Below are 18,237 nucleotides of genomic sequence, written 5' to 3'. Positions count from 1 at the left end.
AGAAGAAAATAGAGTCCAAAAAAATGAGGATAGGCTAAGGAGCCTCTGGGACATCTTCAAATGTAACAACATTTGAATAATAGGGGTGCCAGAAGGAGAAGAGAAAGAACAAGAAATTGTAAGCTTATTTGGAAAAATAATGAAAGAAAACTGCCTTAATTTGATGAATGAAATAGACATACAAGTCTGGGAAGCACAGAGAGTCCCAAACAAGATGGACCCAAAGAGGACCACAACAAGACACATCATAATTACACTACCCACAATTAAAGATAAAGTGAGAATCTTAAAAGCAGCAAGAGAAAAGTATATAGCTATCTACAAGAGTTCCCATAAGACTGTCAGCTGATTTCTCAAAAGAAACTTTGCAGGCTAGAAGGGACTGGCAAGAAATATTCAAAATGATGAAAAGAAAGGACCTACAATCTAGGTTACTCTATCCAGCAAAGCTATCATTCAGAATGGAAGGGCAGATAAGTGCTAAAGGCAGACAAGGTAAAGCTAAAGAAGTTCATCATCACCAAGCCATTATTATATGAAATGTTAAAGGGACTTATTGAGGAAAAAGAATAAGAGCAAAACTATGAACATTAAAATGGCAACAAATTCACAAGTATCAATAATGGAATCTAAAACACAAACTAATCAAACAAGCAGAACAGAAACAGAATCATAGATATGGAAATCAATTAGAGGGTTATCATTTGACAGAGCGAAGGGGGAGATTGAGGGGAAAGGTGCAGAGATTAAGTACAAATCAGTAGGTACAAAATAGACAGGGAGACATTAAGGATAGTATAGGAAATGGAGCAGCCAAAGAACTTATATGCGACCCATGGACATGAACTAAGGGGAGGTGGGGAGATTGCTTAAAAGACAATGGGAGTACCAGGTGGAAGGTGACAGAGGGGGGAGAACTGAAACAACTCTAAGAGCATAATCAATAAAATGTACTTAAAAAAAAAGACAGTGTGGTACTGGCATAAGCCTAGATGTACAGACCAATGGAACAGAATTGGGAGTCCAGAAATAAACACTTACATTTAGGGTCAACTGATTTTCAATCAAGATGCCAAGGTAAATTTAGACATTTACTTTTCCCCAAGCATAAAAATTAATTCAAAATAAATCATAGATATACATGTACGAACTAACATTATAAAACTTTTAGAAGAAAATAGAGGAACAGATGTTCATAAGCTTGAGATAGGCAGAGTTCTTAACCATGACATTAAAAGTATGGTCCATTAAAAATAAATTAGTAAGTAGAACTTATCAAAATTAAAAACTTTGTACTTCAAAAGATACCATTAAGAAAATTAAAAGACAAGCTACAGACTGTAAGAAAATATATAAAAATCACATTTTTGTTTTAAAAAAACCCCTTGTATCCAGGAATATAAAGAACTCTTACAATTCAATAATAAGAACACAAACAACGTGGTTAGTGCATCATCCCGTACACCAAAAAGGTTGTGGGTTTGACACCTGGTCAGGGCATGCACCTAGGTTGCAGGTTTGAGCCCCAGTCAGGGAACATAAGGAAGACAACCAATCAATGTTTCTCTCTCACATCAATGGCTCTTGCTCATTCTCTCTCTCTCACCCACCTCCCTTCCACTCTAAAATCAATAAACATATTAATAATTCTCACCCAAGTGAGGATTAAAAAATAATAAAAAAAAATCAGCAAAGATTTGAATAGAAATTTCACCAAAGAATATATATGAATGGCTAGAAAGCTCATGAAAAGATGATCAATATCATTGAGCGTTAAGAAAATGCAAATTAAAATCACAAGGAGACACTACCCAATTGGCTACAATAAAAACGACAGACAGCTCTGGCTGGGTGGCTCAGTAGGATAGAGTGTCGTCCTGATATGACAAAGTTGTGGGTTTGATCCCTGGTCAGGGGTACACACAAGAATCAACCAATGAATGCATAAATAAGTGGAACAACAAATCAATGTTTCTCTCTCTTCTCCCCCCTCCCCACACCCTTCCTCTCTATAATAATTTTTTAAAAAGACATCAAGAAGTATTAGCAAGGAAGTGAAGAAATTAGTACCTTCATACATTGTTGATGGGAATATAAAATGGTACGGTGACTTTGGAAAACAGTTTGGTAGCTCTTAAAGAGTTAAACATAAATTTACCATATGACCCAGGAATTCTACCGCTAGGTTTCAAATCAAGAGAAATGAATACACGTCCGCACAAAGACTTGTATGCAAATATTTATAGCAGCATTATTCCTAAATGCCAGAAACTGGAAACAATCCAACTGTCCATCAACTGATGAATGGATAAACAAACGTAGTACATCCATGCAATGAAGTACCTATTCAGCAACAAAAAGAAATATTTGATACGTGCTATGACATGACTGAACCTCAAAACATTACACTAAGAGAAAGAAGATAACTGCAGGAAATCATACTTATATGAAATATCTAGAAAAGGCTAATCTGTGGAGATGAAAAGTAGATTAATGTTTGCCTGATGATCAGGATGGGAATGAGGACTGACTACAAATGAATGAGAAATTTCTTTTTGGAGTGATGGAAATATTCTAAAACTAGATCATAGTAATGGTTACACAACACTGTAAATTTACTAAAAATCATTGAATTGTACATATAAAAAGGTTGAATTTTGTGTTTATATAAATTTTATGTTTATATTTATGTTTAAATTTTATGTTTATGTTTATAAAAAGGTCAAAAGGTGTGTAATTTATACTTCAATTTTTAAAATTCTCACCCAAGGATATATTTATTGATTTTAGAGAGGAAGGGAGGGAGGGAGAGAGAGAGAGAGAGAAACATCGATGTGAGAAAGAAACGTCCATCAGTTGCCTCTTGTACATGCCCTGACTGGGGATTGAACCCACAACCTACGTATGTGCCCTAATCAGGAATCGAACCCGCGACCTTTTGGTGTATGGGACGACACTCTAACCAACTGAGCCACCTGGTCAGGGCTGTACCTCAATTTTTTAAAAAGAAAAATGAATGATACGAACACACAATTTCAAAACAGGAATTGCAAATGTCCAATAAGCCATTAATCAAGCTCATTTCTAATTTTATCAATAAAAAATATCCAAATACGGACTTCTGGCCAGGTAGAGGCGTAGGTAGGTAATGCTTCACTTCCTCACACAATCAAATGAAGGATAACAACCAATTTAAAAACAAAAACCAACCAGAACTACCAGAAAATCAAACTGTACGGAAGTCCGACAACCAAGAAGATAAAGAAACATTCATCCAGACTGGCAGGAGGGGCAAAGATGGGCACACGACAAGGCAGTGGCTGGCTGACTGGGGGGTCCCACATTTGTGCAGATAAGCCAAGAGGAATAACTGGGAAGTGAGACAGACTGCACAAACCAGGACTCCAGCGTGGGAAACTAAAGCCTCAAAACCTCTGGTTGTAAAAACTGGTGGGGGTTGCAGTGGTGGGAGAAACTCCCGATTTCACAGAAGAGTATGTTGGAGAGGCCCATGGGGTCCTAGAATATACACAAACCCACCCAGAAGGGCCCAATTCGCTTGTGGGTAGCAGAGAAAGTGACTGAAAATGGGGTAAAAGCCAAGCAAGCAACATCTTTTCCTCTCTGACCCCTCTACCACATACACACCAGAACACAGTGATGTGGGTTACCCTGCCCTGGCAAATACCTAAGGCTCCGCCCCTTACAACATAACAGGTGCACTAAGACAAAGAAACATGGCCCAAATGAAAGAACAGATCAAAGCTCCAAAAAAGGAACTAAACCACAAGAAGATAGTCAATCTATCAGATGCAGGGTTCAAAACACTGGTAATCAGGATGCTCACAGAAATGGTTGAGTATGGTCACAAAATAGAGGAAAGAGTGAAGGCTATGAAAAGTGAAATAAAGGAAAATGAACAGGGAACCAACAGTGAAGGAAGGAAACAGAGACTCAAATCGAAGAGTTGGAACAGGAGTAAGAAATAAACATTCAACTGGAACAGAATGAAGAAACAAGAATTCAAAAAAGTGAGGAGAGGCTCAGGAATCCCTGGGACAACTTGAAACATTGCAACATCCAAATCATAGGGGTGCCAAGGGAGGAAGAGCAAGAAATTGAAAACTTATTTGAAACGATAATGAAGAAAAACTTCCCCAACCTGGCAAAAGAAATAGACATGTAAGTCCAGGAAGCCCAGGGAGCCCAGAGAACCCAAGGAGGAACACACCAAGACACATCATAATTAAATTATCCAAGATTAAAGATAAGGAAAGAATCTTAAATGCCACAAGAGAAAAGGAGACAGTTACCTACAAAGGAGTTCCTGTAAGACTATCACCTGATTTCTCAAAAGAAACCTTACAGGCTAGAAGGGGCTGGAAAGAAGTATTTGAAGTCATGAAAAGCAAGGACCTACAAGCAAGATTCTTTTATCCAGCAAAGCTATCATTTAGAATGGAAGGGCAGATAAAGTGCTTCCCAGATAAGGTAAAGTTAAAGGAGTTCACCATTATCAAGCCCTTATATGAAATGTCAAAAGAATTTATCTAAGAAAAAGAAAATGATCAAAACTATGAACAGCAAAATGATAACAAACTCACAACTATCAACAACTGAACCTAAACAAAAAAAATTAATCAAACAACTAGAACTGGAACAGAATCACAGAAATGGAGATCACATGGAGGTTATCAGCGGGGAGGGGAAGGGAATAGGGGAAAAGGTACAGGGAATAAGAAGCATAATTGGTAGCTCCAAAATAGACAGGGGGAGGTTAAGAATAGTATAGGAAATGGAGAAGCCAAAGAACTGATATGTATGACTCAAGGGCATGAACTAAAGGGTGGGGGAATGCTGGAGGGAGGGGGATGCCCGGCAGAGGGGGATAAAGTGGAAGAAAAAAAAATGGGACAACTGTAATAGCATAATCAATAAAATATACTTAAAAAAATATCAAAATAAATCCATGAAATGTATTCTTCTATTAGTTTGGCAAAAACTAAGAAAAGTGATACAATTCAGGTTGCCAAGGGTAAAAGCACTCTCATACACTGTTATTAGGAATATAATTGGTTCCCTGTCTTTGGAGGTTGATTCAGGAGTACCTACCTAACACACTTAAATGTAAATACCCTTTGACATTGCCCCAAATTCCACTTATAAGTATCTATCTCATAAAAATTTTTATACCTGTGTGCACTGACTGGTGTGGCTCACTGGACTGAGTGCCAGCCTGCAAACCAAAGGGCTGTCGGTTCAATTCCCAGTCAGGGCACACGCCTGGGTTGTGGGCCGGGTCCTCGGTGGAGGGGCACGGAAGAGGCAACCATACATTGATGTTTCTTTCCCTCTCTTTCTCTCTCCCTTCCCCTCCCTCTAAAAATAAATAAAAATCTTTAAAAATAATTAAATAAATAAAAATATTTATACACATGCAAATACTGTAATAGCAAAACAAATAAAAATATTTAAGTGTCCATCGCCAGGGGAATGGTTAAGTAATTTCCATAATTCACACTATTTTTCAGCCTTTAAAAAATTAAGATCAATATATACCTACTGCCATGAAAAGAGCTCCAAGTATATCCTTAAAGGAAAAGAACAAAAACAAACAAGTAAACACCTGAAGTCACAAATCAAAAATAGATCCCACATCAACAAAAGAAAATGCATGTCTGTACAGGCTCACATTAATGTTCCCAACTCTCCTCTCTCAATAAGCAAAACATATGCCCCTTGATCATTACGGAGGGCTTGACCTTACGGCTTGCTTAGACCAATGGACTGTGAACAGAAATGAATGTACTAGCTTTAATCAGAGGCTTTAAAAAGCATTGCATGTATCTATTTGCACCCTCAAGTAGCAGAAACTTGAGAAGTTTGCCAGTTACATACAATAACCTAAGAAAAGCTGACTCAATGTGTTATATGAAAAAGGTCCCAAAAGATACACATCAAATTGAATTACGTGTTTGTTTCTGTGGGGGACAGTGATGCTGTGAGAAAGAACTTTATCTACTTTCTAATTTTTATGAGTTTCTGTCTAAAAAATCTGTTAATGGAAAAATAAAAGGAGACATGCTAAAGTATTAGTATGTCTTTAGTATTAGCATCTGTATTAGTGTAGTAGGATATTTTTTTTTCCTTTTCTCCAGTTTTCAAATTGCCCATATTTAAATGTCATTTTTTTAGAAGTAGGTTTCCGGCCAAGATGGAGGCATAGGTAGACACACTGTGCCTCCTTGCACAACCAAAAGAAGGACAACAATTTAAAAACAAAAACCAACCAGAACTGACAGAAAATCGAGCTGTATGGAAGTCCGACAACCAAGGAGATAAAGAAAAAACATCCGTCCAGGCCGGTAGGAGGGGCGGAGAGGACTCGTGGCAGGGCAGCAGGTGGTGGACCCAGTGAGTTGGCGGATTGTGGAGCGGGGCAGGCCAGGCTGCAGCTAGCAGACCCCACGGCCCCACATTCGCGCAAAGATAAACCGGGAGGAACTGCAGGGGAGGAAAGCAGACCGCGCAACCCAGGCTCCAGCTCGGGGAAATAAAGTCTCAAACCTCTGATTGAAAACACCCGTGGGGGTTGAGGCAGCAGCGGGAGAAACTCCCAGCCTCACAGGAGAGAGACCTACAGGGGCCTAGAGTGTACACAAACCCACCCACTCGGGAATCAGCACCAGAGGGGCCCAGTTTGATTGTGGGTAGTGGGGGAAGTGACTGAAATCCAACAGAGAGTAGAGCAAGCACCATTGCTCCCTCTCGGCCCCTCCCCCACATACAGCATCACAGCCCAGCGACCAGCATTACCCCACCCCATTGAACACCTAAGGCTCCACCCCTTGACGTAAGCCCACCAAGACAAAAAATGGCCTAAATGAAAGAACAGATCAAAGCTCCAGAAAAAATACAACTAAGCAACGAAGAGATAGCCAACCTATCAGATGCACAGTTCAAAACACTGGTAATCAGGAAGCTCACAGAATTGGTTGAATTTGGTCGCAAATTAGATGAAAAAATGAAGGCTATGATAACAGAAACAAAGGAAAACATACAGGGAACCAACAGTGATGGGAAGGAAACTGGAACTCAAATCAACGGTGTGGACCAGAAGGAAGAAAGAAACATCCAACCAGGAACGAAAGAAGAAACAAGAATTCAAAAAAATAAGGAGAGGCTTACACCTCCAGGAGAACTTTAAATGTTCCAACATCCGAATCATAGGGGTACCAGAAGGAGAAGAGGAAGAACAAAAAATTGAAAACTTATTTGAACAAATAATGAAAGAGAACTTCCCTAATCTGGCAAAGGAAATAGACTTCCAGGAAGTCCAGGAAGCTCAGAGTGTCCCAAAGAAGCTGGACCCAAGGAGGAACACACCAAGGCACATCATAATTACATTACCCAAGATTAAACAGTAGGGCAGAATCTTAGAACAGCAAGAGAAAAGGACACAGTTACCTACAAAGGAGTTCCCATAAGACTGTCAGCTGATTTCTCAAAAGAGACTTCACAGGCAAGAAGAGGCTGGAAAGAAGTATTCCAAGCCATGAAAGGCAAGGACCTACATCCAAGATTGCTCTATCTACCAAAGCTATCATTCAGAATGGAAGGGCAGATAAAGTGCTTGCCAGATAAGGTCAAGTTAAAGGAGTTCATCATCACCAAGCCCTTATTATATGAAATGTTAAAGGGACTTATCTAAGAAAAAGAAGATAAAAAATATGAACAGTAAAAATGACAGCAAACTCACAGTTATTAACAACCACACCTAAAACAAAACAAAAGCAAACTAAGCAAACAACTAGAACAGGAACAGACCCACAGAAATGGAGATCACATGGAGGGTTATCAGCAGGGGAGTGGGAGGGGTAGAGAATGGGGAAAGGTACAGAGAATAAGTAGCATAAATGGTAGGTAGAAAATAGACAGGGGAGGGTAAGAATAGTATAGGCAATGTAGAAGCCAAAGAACTTATAAGTATGACCCATGGACATGAACTATAGGGGGGAATGTGGGAGGGAGGGGGTGGGCAGGATGGAGTGGAGTGAAGGGGGAGAAATGGGACAACTGTAATAGCATAATCAATAAATATATTTTAAAAAAAAGAAGTCCAATGCGCTATCCATTGCACTACAGAGCCCACTAAATGTTTTTTTAAAAATAAGTTGTAATAATTATTCTATATCATTTTAAAAATATTTTATTTATTTATTTTTGGAGAGAGGGGGAGAGAGGGAGAAAAAGTGGGAGAAAAACATCAATGTGTGGTTGTCTCTATGTGCCCCCAACGGTGGGTGGGGGGGGGCCTGGCCCACAACCCAGGCATGTGCCCTGACTGGGAATCGAACCAGCAACCCTTTGGTTCAAATGATGGCACTCAATCCACTAAGCCACACCGGCCAGGGCTTAGTAAATGTTATTTTTAAAAGTTTGAAAACAGAAATCCTAAGATGTTAATTTAATGTAGTAAAAAGACACTGTATCGTGGTCAGAATAACTACTGTACTATATACTGGTGGCAACCTCAAAGTGCTTTGAAAATTATGCCAATAATCTTATTTAGCTATTGCAATGACACTAAAAGGTAGGTATTTAATAACTCCGATTTCAGTGAAAGAAAATGGGTTTAGATTACGTCTAATGTAGGACATACAGAGTAAGCGGTGAATCAGAAAACAGCCTTTGAACTCTAAATCTCCAAATCTCAAGGGCTATGACAATGAGATCAAACACTATGTGAAAAAAGGGTAGTAATTAATTGTTTGGAAAAAGGAAGAAAGGTTTGGTTCAAAAAGTAGTTGCTTATGTGAACCACTCTAATAGCTTGCTGTCGGGAAAATGGAAATGAGGGCCTTCATTTTTAAAAAAGATTTTATTTACTTATTTTTAGAGAGAGGGGAAGGGAGGGAGAAAGAGAGGGAGAGAAACATCGACATGAGAGAGAAACATCGGTTGGCTGCCTCTTGTATGTGCCCAGTCAGGGCACTGAACCCACAACCCAGGCATGTGCCCAGACAGGAACCAAACTGGTGACCTTTCGCTTTGTGGGATGATGCCCAACCAACTAAGCCACACTGGTCAGGGCAGGACCTTCATTTTATAGTCATATTTTTGTCATCAAATTCCCAGAGAAACCAAATTTTAAAATAACCATTTACTACTTTTCATGTTCAGTTATGACAATTAAAATACATTACTAGTCTCAAAAGATACAAGTATTTTGCTATAAACAGTTATATTAGTATCAATTTAATAAAGATACTTGGTTAGAAAAAGCATAATCTTGAGAACATTTACTCCAGGGACTGAGGAGAACACAAGTGCACACAAATCTATTCTCTGTAAAGTTTAAAACAAAAAGAAGCTAAACTTCACCCATTTTAGTAATTAAAGGTGAACGAGATTAAATGTTCTTAATCTAAATCATGAAATAAGCATTTGGTCTGAAAAGGGGTCAACATACCTGGGCACATTGTTGTTTGAATCTTCACTTTCATTTGCCAGGCCACCAAACAAATAGCATTTGTTACCATACAAAGAAAAGCTATGTCCAAGCCGAGGACAAGGAGGTAAACCAGAAGAAGGGGGATGGGGCTTCACTTTTTTCCATAACCAACGACTTGCCTAAAAAAGAGCATAAATACACTCAGACAAAATCAGGTAAGCAATCCTGTATTGCTAATAATGTAACATTATACTAATACATTGAAAACTGAGTCTAGTCAGAAGGCTCCAAAAAGGCACTTTGGGGACAAATGACAATTAAGCAGATAACTTCTGGAATTAAAATAAATGTTCCAATAGAAATTCAGTCTAGTCTCCCATTTTCACACCTTTCCACAATAGTAAACTAAGCTTATAACTATAAATACTAATAGTCCTAAAATATTTTCCAAATGAAAAAGTAAATATTATATGTAGCTTTAAGATTAAATGTAACTTACATAGTCTTACTTTCTGAAAGAAGGTAATCCATTAATGGTATATATTTTAACCTTTAAATAAGCATAAAAATCATTTAACAAAGCAAACTCCAAAACGTATTCTCTGGCTATAGATGCTTTCTTTACCTAAAACCATTTTTAAAATGAGTTGCTTGTAACAGGTATAACCCACCTACATCTGCGAATTACCTGATGCCGTCACGGTCACGGCCCTGGGAACGTGTGCACAAGTCAGTTAGGGCTGCCACAGAGGGCTCTGAGACTGATTTCATAGAGTCAAAATGAGAAAAGATACGTAAAACTGCTATTCCTCTTTTGTATGTACTGCCCCCCCCAAAAGATTATTAGTGTTAGGGAAAAAATTTCTACAACAAGGCAGAGGTTTTCAAAGTATTGTCTGGGGACCTGCAGCAGCAGGTGGGAACTTCGAAGGATGCAAATGGCGAGGCCCCACCACAGACAAGATTGATTCAGAAACTCTGGCGCAAGGGCAAGCCACCTCTTTTCACAAGCCCTCCAGGTACTTCTGCTGCAGGCTGAAGTTGAAGAACTGCACTAAAAACGCAAAGCCCAAACATTTAACAGGTATGATGATGCTAAGGAACAGATACTTTATGATACAAATGTTCCACTAGGTATTAGAAAAAGACTGGTTTTAGGAACTAGTGTTCTAGCGAAGTGGAAACAATTTCTTCTGAACTACAAAAGGTAAAGCTCATATGAGTTTAACTATGTTAATGGAATATTCTGCAATCTTTTGAAGAATTATAAGCAATATCATTATTACAGCTTCAGACTGAAATAATAAATCTGAAACACACTTACTTGTAACTCATACAACTCATTGCTGTATCTTCCATATTCAACCATTCCCCCAAACACTAATATTCTGGTGCCATCACAGACAAATCCATGGGCAGCACAGCCTGGAGGGATGTCTCCTCTGACAGCTGGTAGGAACCACTGATTGGTAACTAGATGCCAAAATAAAATTGAAAGCAATTATAATAAACAGTTATCACAAACTCTGAGTATGCACTATATATGTATCATCTGCATCAGTGGTTCTTAATTGGGGATGATTGTGCCCAACTGCAGGGGCAAACTAACATTTTTTAGTTGTTGAGTGGAGGGGCATAGTGCTACTGGCTACTGGTGGGCAGAGGCTCGAGCCCCTGTGAAACTTAGAACTGAGTATGGTGCAGCCCCTTCAACAAAGAATTCTCTGGTTCAGATGTCCATAGTGCTGCTGTTGAAAAACCCTGATCTATATCATTTAGTGCCCACAAAAACTCTGCTTGATATCATCATCTCCGTTTTACGAGTGAAAAATCTGACCCTTCGCATTGATCCTGGGCAACTGGCAGAGCAAACTTCAAGCCAGACCTAACTTACTCCAAAGCTAGGGTTTTAGACTATACTAAACTGTGAAATAACTTTTAAATTTTATATGGTGGGGTGCCAGGAGGAGGAGAGAGTGAAAAAATAAAATTTCCCCTACTCCACTATTTCATTAACATTTACGTGGCCACTATGATCAAGTTGTTGAGTCAAAGAAAACTTACTACGGTACAGACCCAAAATTCAGTAATTACCCTTACACCACGGAAACAACTTCCTCACAACAGCTGGCGCGTTTACAAGCGGGAAAAACGAAATTCCAGCTTCCTTCCTAACCCACGGAGGCACTCAAAGACGGGCCTGGCCGGCCAGGGGCACTCCGGAGTGCACAGGGGCTCCAGCAGACGGCCCGCTCGCCGAGCGCCGCACGGCTGCGCTGCAGCGCACACGCCAACCAACTGTGCGAGGACGGGCGCCGGTCTCCCGTCCCAGCCACTTCCCCGACAGTTAGGAGGATTACCCAGGAGGTAAAAAATCCAAACTGCCGCCTGCCAGAGACCGGGCTGCATTTGGGGAGAAAGTACCAGGGGCCTCGCGTTTTCCCTTGGCACCCCCGCCCTTAGACTCTCTTCCTCCTAAGGCAGGAGAGAGGGCGGAGACGGCCAAGGTCCGGAGGGGCTCAGGTGTGGAGTTGGGCTGGGTTTTTGACAGGGGCGGGATCTCGGAGCCCCGGGGTGGGCGAGACGCTGGGCAGAGGCCCGGGCGGTTGGAGTACCTCTCGTGCGCCGACGTCCGCCAGGCTTGGGGCGGGAGGCGGGGGGGTGGGGGTGAAGATTGGTTCAGGACCGCTCGCTAGAGGGCCGGCGCGCCCCGCTCGGGGTCCGGTTCCGCCCGGTGGGCGCGGGGGAAACGGAGCTGCTACTCTAGACACTGCGGGACCAGGGCCGCCTGGCCGAGCCGCGCCCCTCGCCGCCCGCGGGAGGAGGCACTGACCTGGCGGTGACAGCTGTCAGGGCCGGGGCCGCCGCCTCGCCTCCCCTCCCCCCCGCCGCGGCTCCCACAGGCGGGGCCGAGGAGCTGCCGCCGCGCCTACCCGTGTTGTAGACGTGCAGCTCGTCCGCGATGCCCTCGTTGCCCCCACCAAAGATGATCATCAGCTCCCGGATGGCCACGGCCCGGTGTCCGTGTCGGGCACGGGGGACCGGCCCCGTGAAGGAAGAAACCCGCCTCCAGTTGAGGAGGCTGGGAGCCGCCATCTTCCCAACCCCCGCCCCTCTGCCCACAATGCAGCGCGCCCTCTCCGGCGCCTCGGCTCCCGGGGGAGGGCGGGGACCCGCCTCCAGCTGTGCGCGGGGGTGGGGGGGTGTTGTCACGTGACCGCGGTCGCTCGCGACCCGGCTGGAGGCCTCCGGGGAGCGGAGGGGTCCTGGCCGGGGAGCCCCGCCCCAACCCGGGGCGACGTGGCTGGTCTGGGTACCCTTGGCAACGGGTTTTTAGGTGACCTTAGCAACGGTTTTGGGTGAAAGCACCTTTCCTACCGACCAAGTGTCGCTTCCCCACCCAGAGTCCCCCGTTTGGTGTTTGCGAGAGAAGATACACCGTTTTACTTTACAGACACTTCGAGCATCTGTGATGTGCGGGCGAGTCAGACCCTTAACCCCGCGGGAGAAAAGCTCGCGTAGAAGTTCGAAGTGCTGGGAAGCGGGGAGGGGAGAGGACAGTGTCTTCGCGGAGGAGGTGACGTGAGCTCCCTGGCTCGGAGGATGCCCGCGAATGCGGGAGAGAGGGAGGGAGGCTGAACCAGGTTACTGGTTCAGGCTGTGAACTGGTTACTGAAACAGGCTGTGACTGAGAACACCCGCGGGAAGATCGGAGCTGAGCCTACAAAGGCAAATCAGGCGGATCAGGTTTGCGGGCTGACCTGCCAAGAAATTTAGGAACTGCAAACCGCGAACGTTTTTTTTTTTGTTTTGTTTCGTGAAAGCCGGTGACGTTATGTATAGTATACTGTTCTGTTAGTAACACTTAAGCATCTTCCATTGCCAACCACTGTCCTAATTACCTGAGCTGTGTTAATTCATTCGATCCTCCCAACAATCCAGTGAAGTAGTTACTGTTACCTCCTTTTTGTGGGTGGGGAAATGAGGCACAGGGAAGTAAAGTAATTATCCCATACGCACAGAGCGGAAAACGACTGGGAGCGGCATTCAAACGCCGGGCTTCTGCTTCCAGAGCCCCTACACCTAACCACAGTAGCGCCTCCGATCGTAACTATATGTAACCCTTAAAAGGCTCGGCTGCCTTGTAATCTGGCCCTACACAGAGTCACACTCAAAGAGATACAAGGCAACACGAAAAAAAATGGAAAGCAATTTAAATCCCTAGCTCACACCCTCAAGAAGGAGGAAACATACATCAAATTTTCTAAAATTCCTTTTCCTTCATATTCTATAATTTTCAATTTGTCTCCTATGCCTAAGTCAACCCCCTTCCCCACCTCCCCTCAAACCTAAGCATGCCTCTCCACCTTTTCATCCACCTAAACTTTCTCTTGATGGGCGGTTCTCTACATTCTTCTTTTTATTTTTTAATCTCAGTATTCTTTTCAGCTCCTGCTTCACAAGTACTTCTCACTATTACCCCAATTGCAAATAAAGACAAAGAAATTTTGGGAAGGGGGGAAAGATGGCTGGAAACAAAGAAAGGAAGGTATGAATATTTATATATTAATATTTTTCTTTGTCATATACTTAACATGGGCTCTTACATGTTTCTGTTACAAAGTTTTATGTATCTGAAACAAAACGGAAGAAGTTGGGATAAAGCAATGAGTTTTCCATAATACAAAATATTCAAAGAAGTGTATTTTATTATGAGAGTTCAGTGTTAAAATGTCGGAACTTTTATGAATGATGCTTTAAGTAGATAGGGTATTTTTTTATTTAAAAAATGTTTTCAAGGATGAAGTGCAAAATTTAAAAGTTGCAAACCCAATGTTGATACTCAAACAAACAAAACTGGTCTATGATATTTGAAAGCCTGAAAATGCCTGAACTAGGAGAAGGACGAAGACAAAATTTTAAGACAAAAGAGATGACAAGGTATAAATAGTCAGTTAGCTAAGGAGCTTCAGCCAATGGAGGAAATATGTATCTGTTTCCTGGGACTGCTGTAACAAAGAACCACCAACCAGATGGCTTAAAACAACAGAAATTTGCTGTCTCACAGTTTAAGAGGCTAGAAATCCATAATCAAGGGGTCAGTAGGGCCATGATCCCTCTGAAACCTGTAGGAGAGTATCCTTCCTTGACTCCAGCTTCTGGTGGTGGCCATGGATCCTAGGCAGTCTTTGGTTTGTGGTGGCATCATTCCAGTCTCTGCCTCCGTCATCACAGGGCATTGTCCATGTGCCTGTGTCTCATTTTCTTACAAATTCACCAGTCCTGTTGGATTAAGGCCCATAGGAGTGGCCTCATCTTAACTTGATTACATCTACAAAGACCGTATGTTCAAAGAAGGTCACATTTACATGTATTGGGTGTTAGGACTTTAACATATCTTTTGGGGGCACACAATTCAATCCATGACTAAATAATTAATCCAGTGGGAAAGATATTTTACCAGAGCAGCCCTGATTCAACTCTGCTTAGGTGAGAAGTTTAGACTAGGTCCCCAAGTCTCAAGAATGCTGCCTTCAATCTTGGAAACTACAGGAAGTTACCAACTAGGAAGAGAGTGTAGAAAGAAAAGAGAAGAGTGAGGCAGAAAAGTGCCCTGAAGAAGCCAACATTGAAGAGATACAGACAGAAGGAGACACTCAGGAAGGAAATAGAGAATGAAGAGTCAGGGAGGTCAAAAGGGAACTGATTGATGTCAAAGAAGCCACCGGTGAAGGGGGTTTCACAGAGGCGGAAGTGGTTATCAAAGCCAAAAAGCATAGAAAGCTCTAAGAGGAAAAAGATGAAGAAGTGTCTATTCAATTTGAAAATTAGGAGGCTATTGGTGGCCTAGATTAAAATACTCAGTGGAGTGGGAGGAGGGAAAGAAGAGCAGATCGAAGAACAAGCAACAAGTGAAGAAATGCAAATAACATACGTAGTCCACTTTTTACAGAGCCTTGCCCATGAAAAAAAAGAAAGAACAGAGGCTGGAGGGGAGAAATGGGTACAACGAAAGCTGTATTTTGCATAAATGAAACTTGACTGTGGCCCCAAAGAAGGATCCAGTTGAAAAACAAAGACTGAAGGAACTATCAGTGGGTCTAATTCTGTTTGGGCTGCTATAACAAAACACTACAGACTGAGTGGCTATAAATAACAGAAATTTATTTCTCACATTTATGGAGCCTGGAAGTTCAAGATCAGGATACCAGCATGGTCAGGGGCTGGGGAAGGCCCCTTTGCAGGTTGCAGACTGCTGACTTCTCTCTGTATTCTTATATGGGGGAAGGAGCTAGGAAAGTCTCCAGGGTCTCTTTTCTTTAAATCATCTTTTATTGGTTTTTAAAAGATTTTATTTTTATTTATTTTTAGAGAGAGGGGAAGGGAGGGAGAGAGGGAGAGAAACATCAGTGTGTGGTTATCTCTTACACACCCCCACCGGGGACTTAGCCTGCAACCCAGGCATGTGCCCTGACTGGGAATTGAACTGGCGACCCTTTGGTTTGCAGGCCACCACTCAATTCACACCAGCCGGGGCTAAATCATTTTTAAAAATATATTTTATTGATTATGCTTTTATAGTTGTCTCAATTTTTCCCCTTTGTCCCTTTCTACCCAGTACCCCCATTCCCTCCAGCAATCCCTTCCCTTAATTCATGTCCATAGATCATGCATATAAGTTCTTTGGCTGTTTGATTTCTTATTCTGTTCTTAACATCCCCCTGTCTATTTTGTACCTACAAATTTGTACTTCTTAATCCCTACATTTTTTCTCCAATTCTCCCACCTCCCCCTCCCAACTGATAACCCTCAAAATGATTTCTGTATCTCTGCTTCTGTTCCTGTTCAGGTTGTTTGCTTAGTTTGTTTTTTAGATTCAGTTGTTGATAGTTGTGAATTTGTTGCCATTTTAATGTTCATAGTTTTGATATTTTCCTTAAATAAGTCTCTTTAACATTTCATGCAATAATGGCATAGTGATGAGGAACTCCTTTAGCTTTACCTTGTCGGGGAAGCACTTTATCTGCCCTTTCATTCTGAATGATAGCTTTGCTGGATAGAGTAATCCTGGATGTAGGTCCTTGCTTTTTATCACTTTGAATATTTCTTGCCAGTCCCTTCTAGCCTGCAAAGTTTCTTTTGAGAAATCAGCTGAGAGTTTTATGGATCCTCCTTTGTAGGTAACTCTCTGCTTTTCTCTTGCTGCTTTTAAGATTCTCTCTTTGTCTTTAACCTTTGGCATTTTAATTATGATGTGTCTTGTTGTGGTCCTCTTCGGGTCCATCTTGTTTAGGATTCTCTGTGCTTCCCAGACTTGTATGTCTATTTCCTTCACCAAATTAAGAAAATTTTCTTTCATTATTTTTCCAAATAAGCTTATGATTTCTTGCTCTTTCTCTTCTCCTTCTGGCACCCCTATAATTTGAATGTTGGTATGTTTGAAGATATCCCAGAGGCTCCTTAGCCTATTGGATTCTTTTTTCGTTTTGCTATTTTTTTTTTTAAGATTTTATACAGAGAGAGAGGGGAAGTGAGGGAAAGAGAGAGGGACAGAAACATCGATGTGTGGTTGCCTCTTGCATGCCCCCAACTGGGGACCTGGCCTGCAACCCAGCCATGTGTCCTGACTACGAATTGAACCAGCAACTCTTTGGTTCACAGGCCAGTGCTCAATCCACTGAGCCACACCAGCCAGGGCTACACTTCCATCTTGACTGGAAGTCTCTAGGGTCTCTTTTATAAGGGCACTAATCTCATCCATGAGGACTCCATTCTCAGGACCTATGCACCAAAATACAAAGGCCCCACATCCTATTAACATTACGTTAGGGGTGAGGATTTCAACGTAGGAAGTTGTAGAGAGACATAAACATTCATAACATTGCAAGAGAAATGTCATTTGGAAATGCTTTCTGTCACAAGTAGCAGAATATTCAACACATAGTGGCTAAGTGATAAGGCTTGTAATTATCTTGCACAAGAAATGTGGGTTAGGTGGGTCCAGGGTTAGTTCAGGAGTTCAGTGGTGTTATGGTTCTGGGTAGTTGCTCTGAATTTCCTTTGTGGTCATAAGAAGGCTATTGCAGAATTGGGTATTGTATCCTCATACAACCATTTCCAAAGGCATGAAGCAGGAGGATAGCCAGGATGGGGAAATGTAACTCTCCCCTTTTACAGGGAGGAAAAGCAACTTGCCCATAAGCCACCCAGAACTCCTAGTTTTAGAACTGGAGTATTTGGTATATTAAGATTATATTAGCTGTAATGACAGAAATACCAAAATAATAATGGCCTTAAAAGTTGATGTTTCTCCCATGCACATGAATTTTGGAGGTGGCAGTCCAAAAACAGCATGGCAGCTGTGTTTCACCGTATCCTCAAGAATTTGTAGGTGTTGTGGATTGGAATTCCTCCCTCCAACTCATGGTCCAAAATAGCTGCTCCAGCTCTAGCCATCGCATCCATATTCCAGCCAGGAGGAAAGAGTAAGGGAAAGAAATGTTCCTCTCTCCAGAACACATTCTGTTTATATCTCATAAGCCAGTGTTTAGTCACAAGGCCACATCTAGTTGAAGGAAGTTTGGGAAATGTAGTTTATATTTAGAATGGCCATGTGCCCAGGTAATATTCAAGGTTCTCTTACAGAGAAAGAAGAAGAGAACAAACATCAGCAGTCATCTTACAAAAGGGTGATGAAAGGACTCTGGGAAGGTGGTTGGTTTGTTTGTTTTCAACCTTAATAATGAGAATCCGGCAAGGAAGAGGAAGGTTGGAAATGAGAG

At 41.9% G+C, this 18,237-nt stretch overlaps 1 protein-coding gene across 1 annotated transcript in view; it reads right to left on the bottom strand.

Annotated features, from left to right (window-relative positions):
• The window catches only part of HCFC2 (host cell factor C2), a 41,926-nt gene extending 29,346 nt beyond the window's left edge, over window positions 1–12,580 (bottom strand). Inside the window, exons 1-3 of the mRNA XM_024579603.3 lie at window positions 12,388–12,580; window positions 10,779–10,927; window positions 9,473–9,633 (exon numbers count right to left, since the gene is read on the bottom strand). Coding sequence (XP_024435371.3) covers window positions 9,473–9,633; window positions 10,779–10,927; window positions 12,388–12,550 — 473 coding nt within the window. The 5' untranslated portion in view covers window positions 12,551–12,580. The remainder of the gene's footprint in view (window positions 1–9,472; window positions 9,634–10,778; window positions 10,928–12,387) is intronic.
• Between the last annotated feature and the right edge of the window lie 5,657 nt (window positions 12,581–18,237).

The sequence above is a fragment of the Desmodus rotundus genome, chromosome 3, assembly GCF_022682495.2.
Source record: "Desmodus rotundus isolate HL8 chromosome 3, HLdesRot8A.1, whole genome shotgun sequence".
Taxonomy (NCBI): Eukaryota; Metazoa; Chordata; class Mammalia; order Chiroptera; family Phyllostomidae; genus Desmodus; species Desmodus rotundus.
This window is presented reverse-complemented; position numbering and strand designations above follow the sequence as displayed.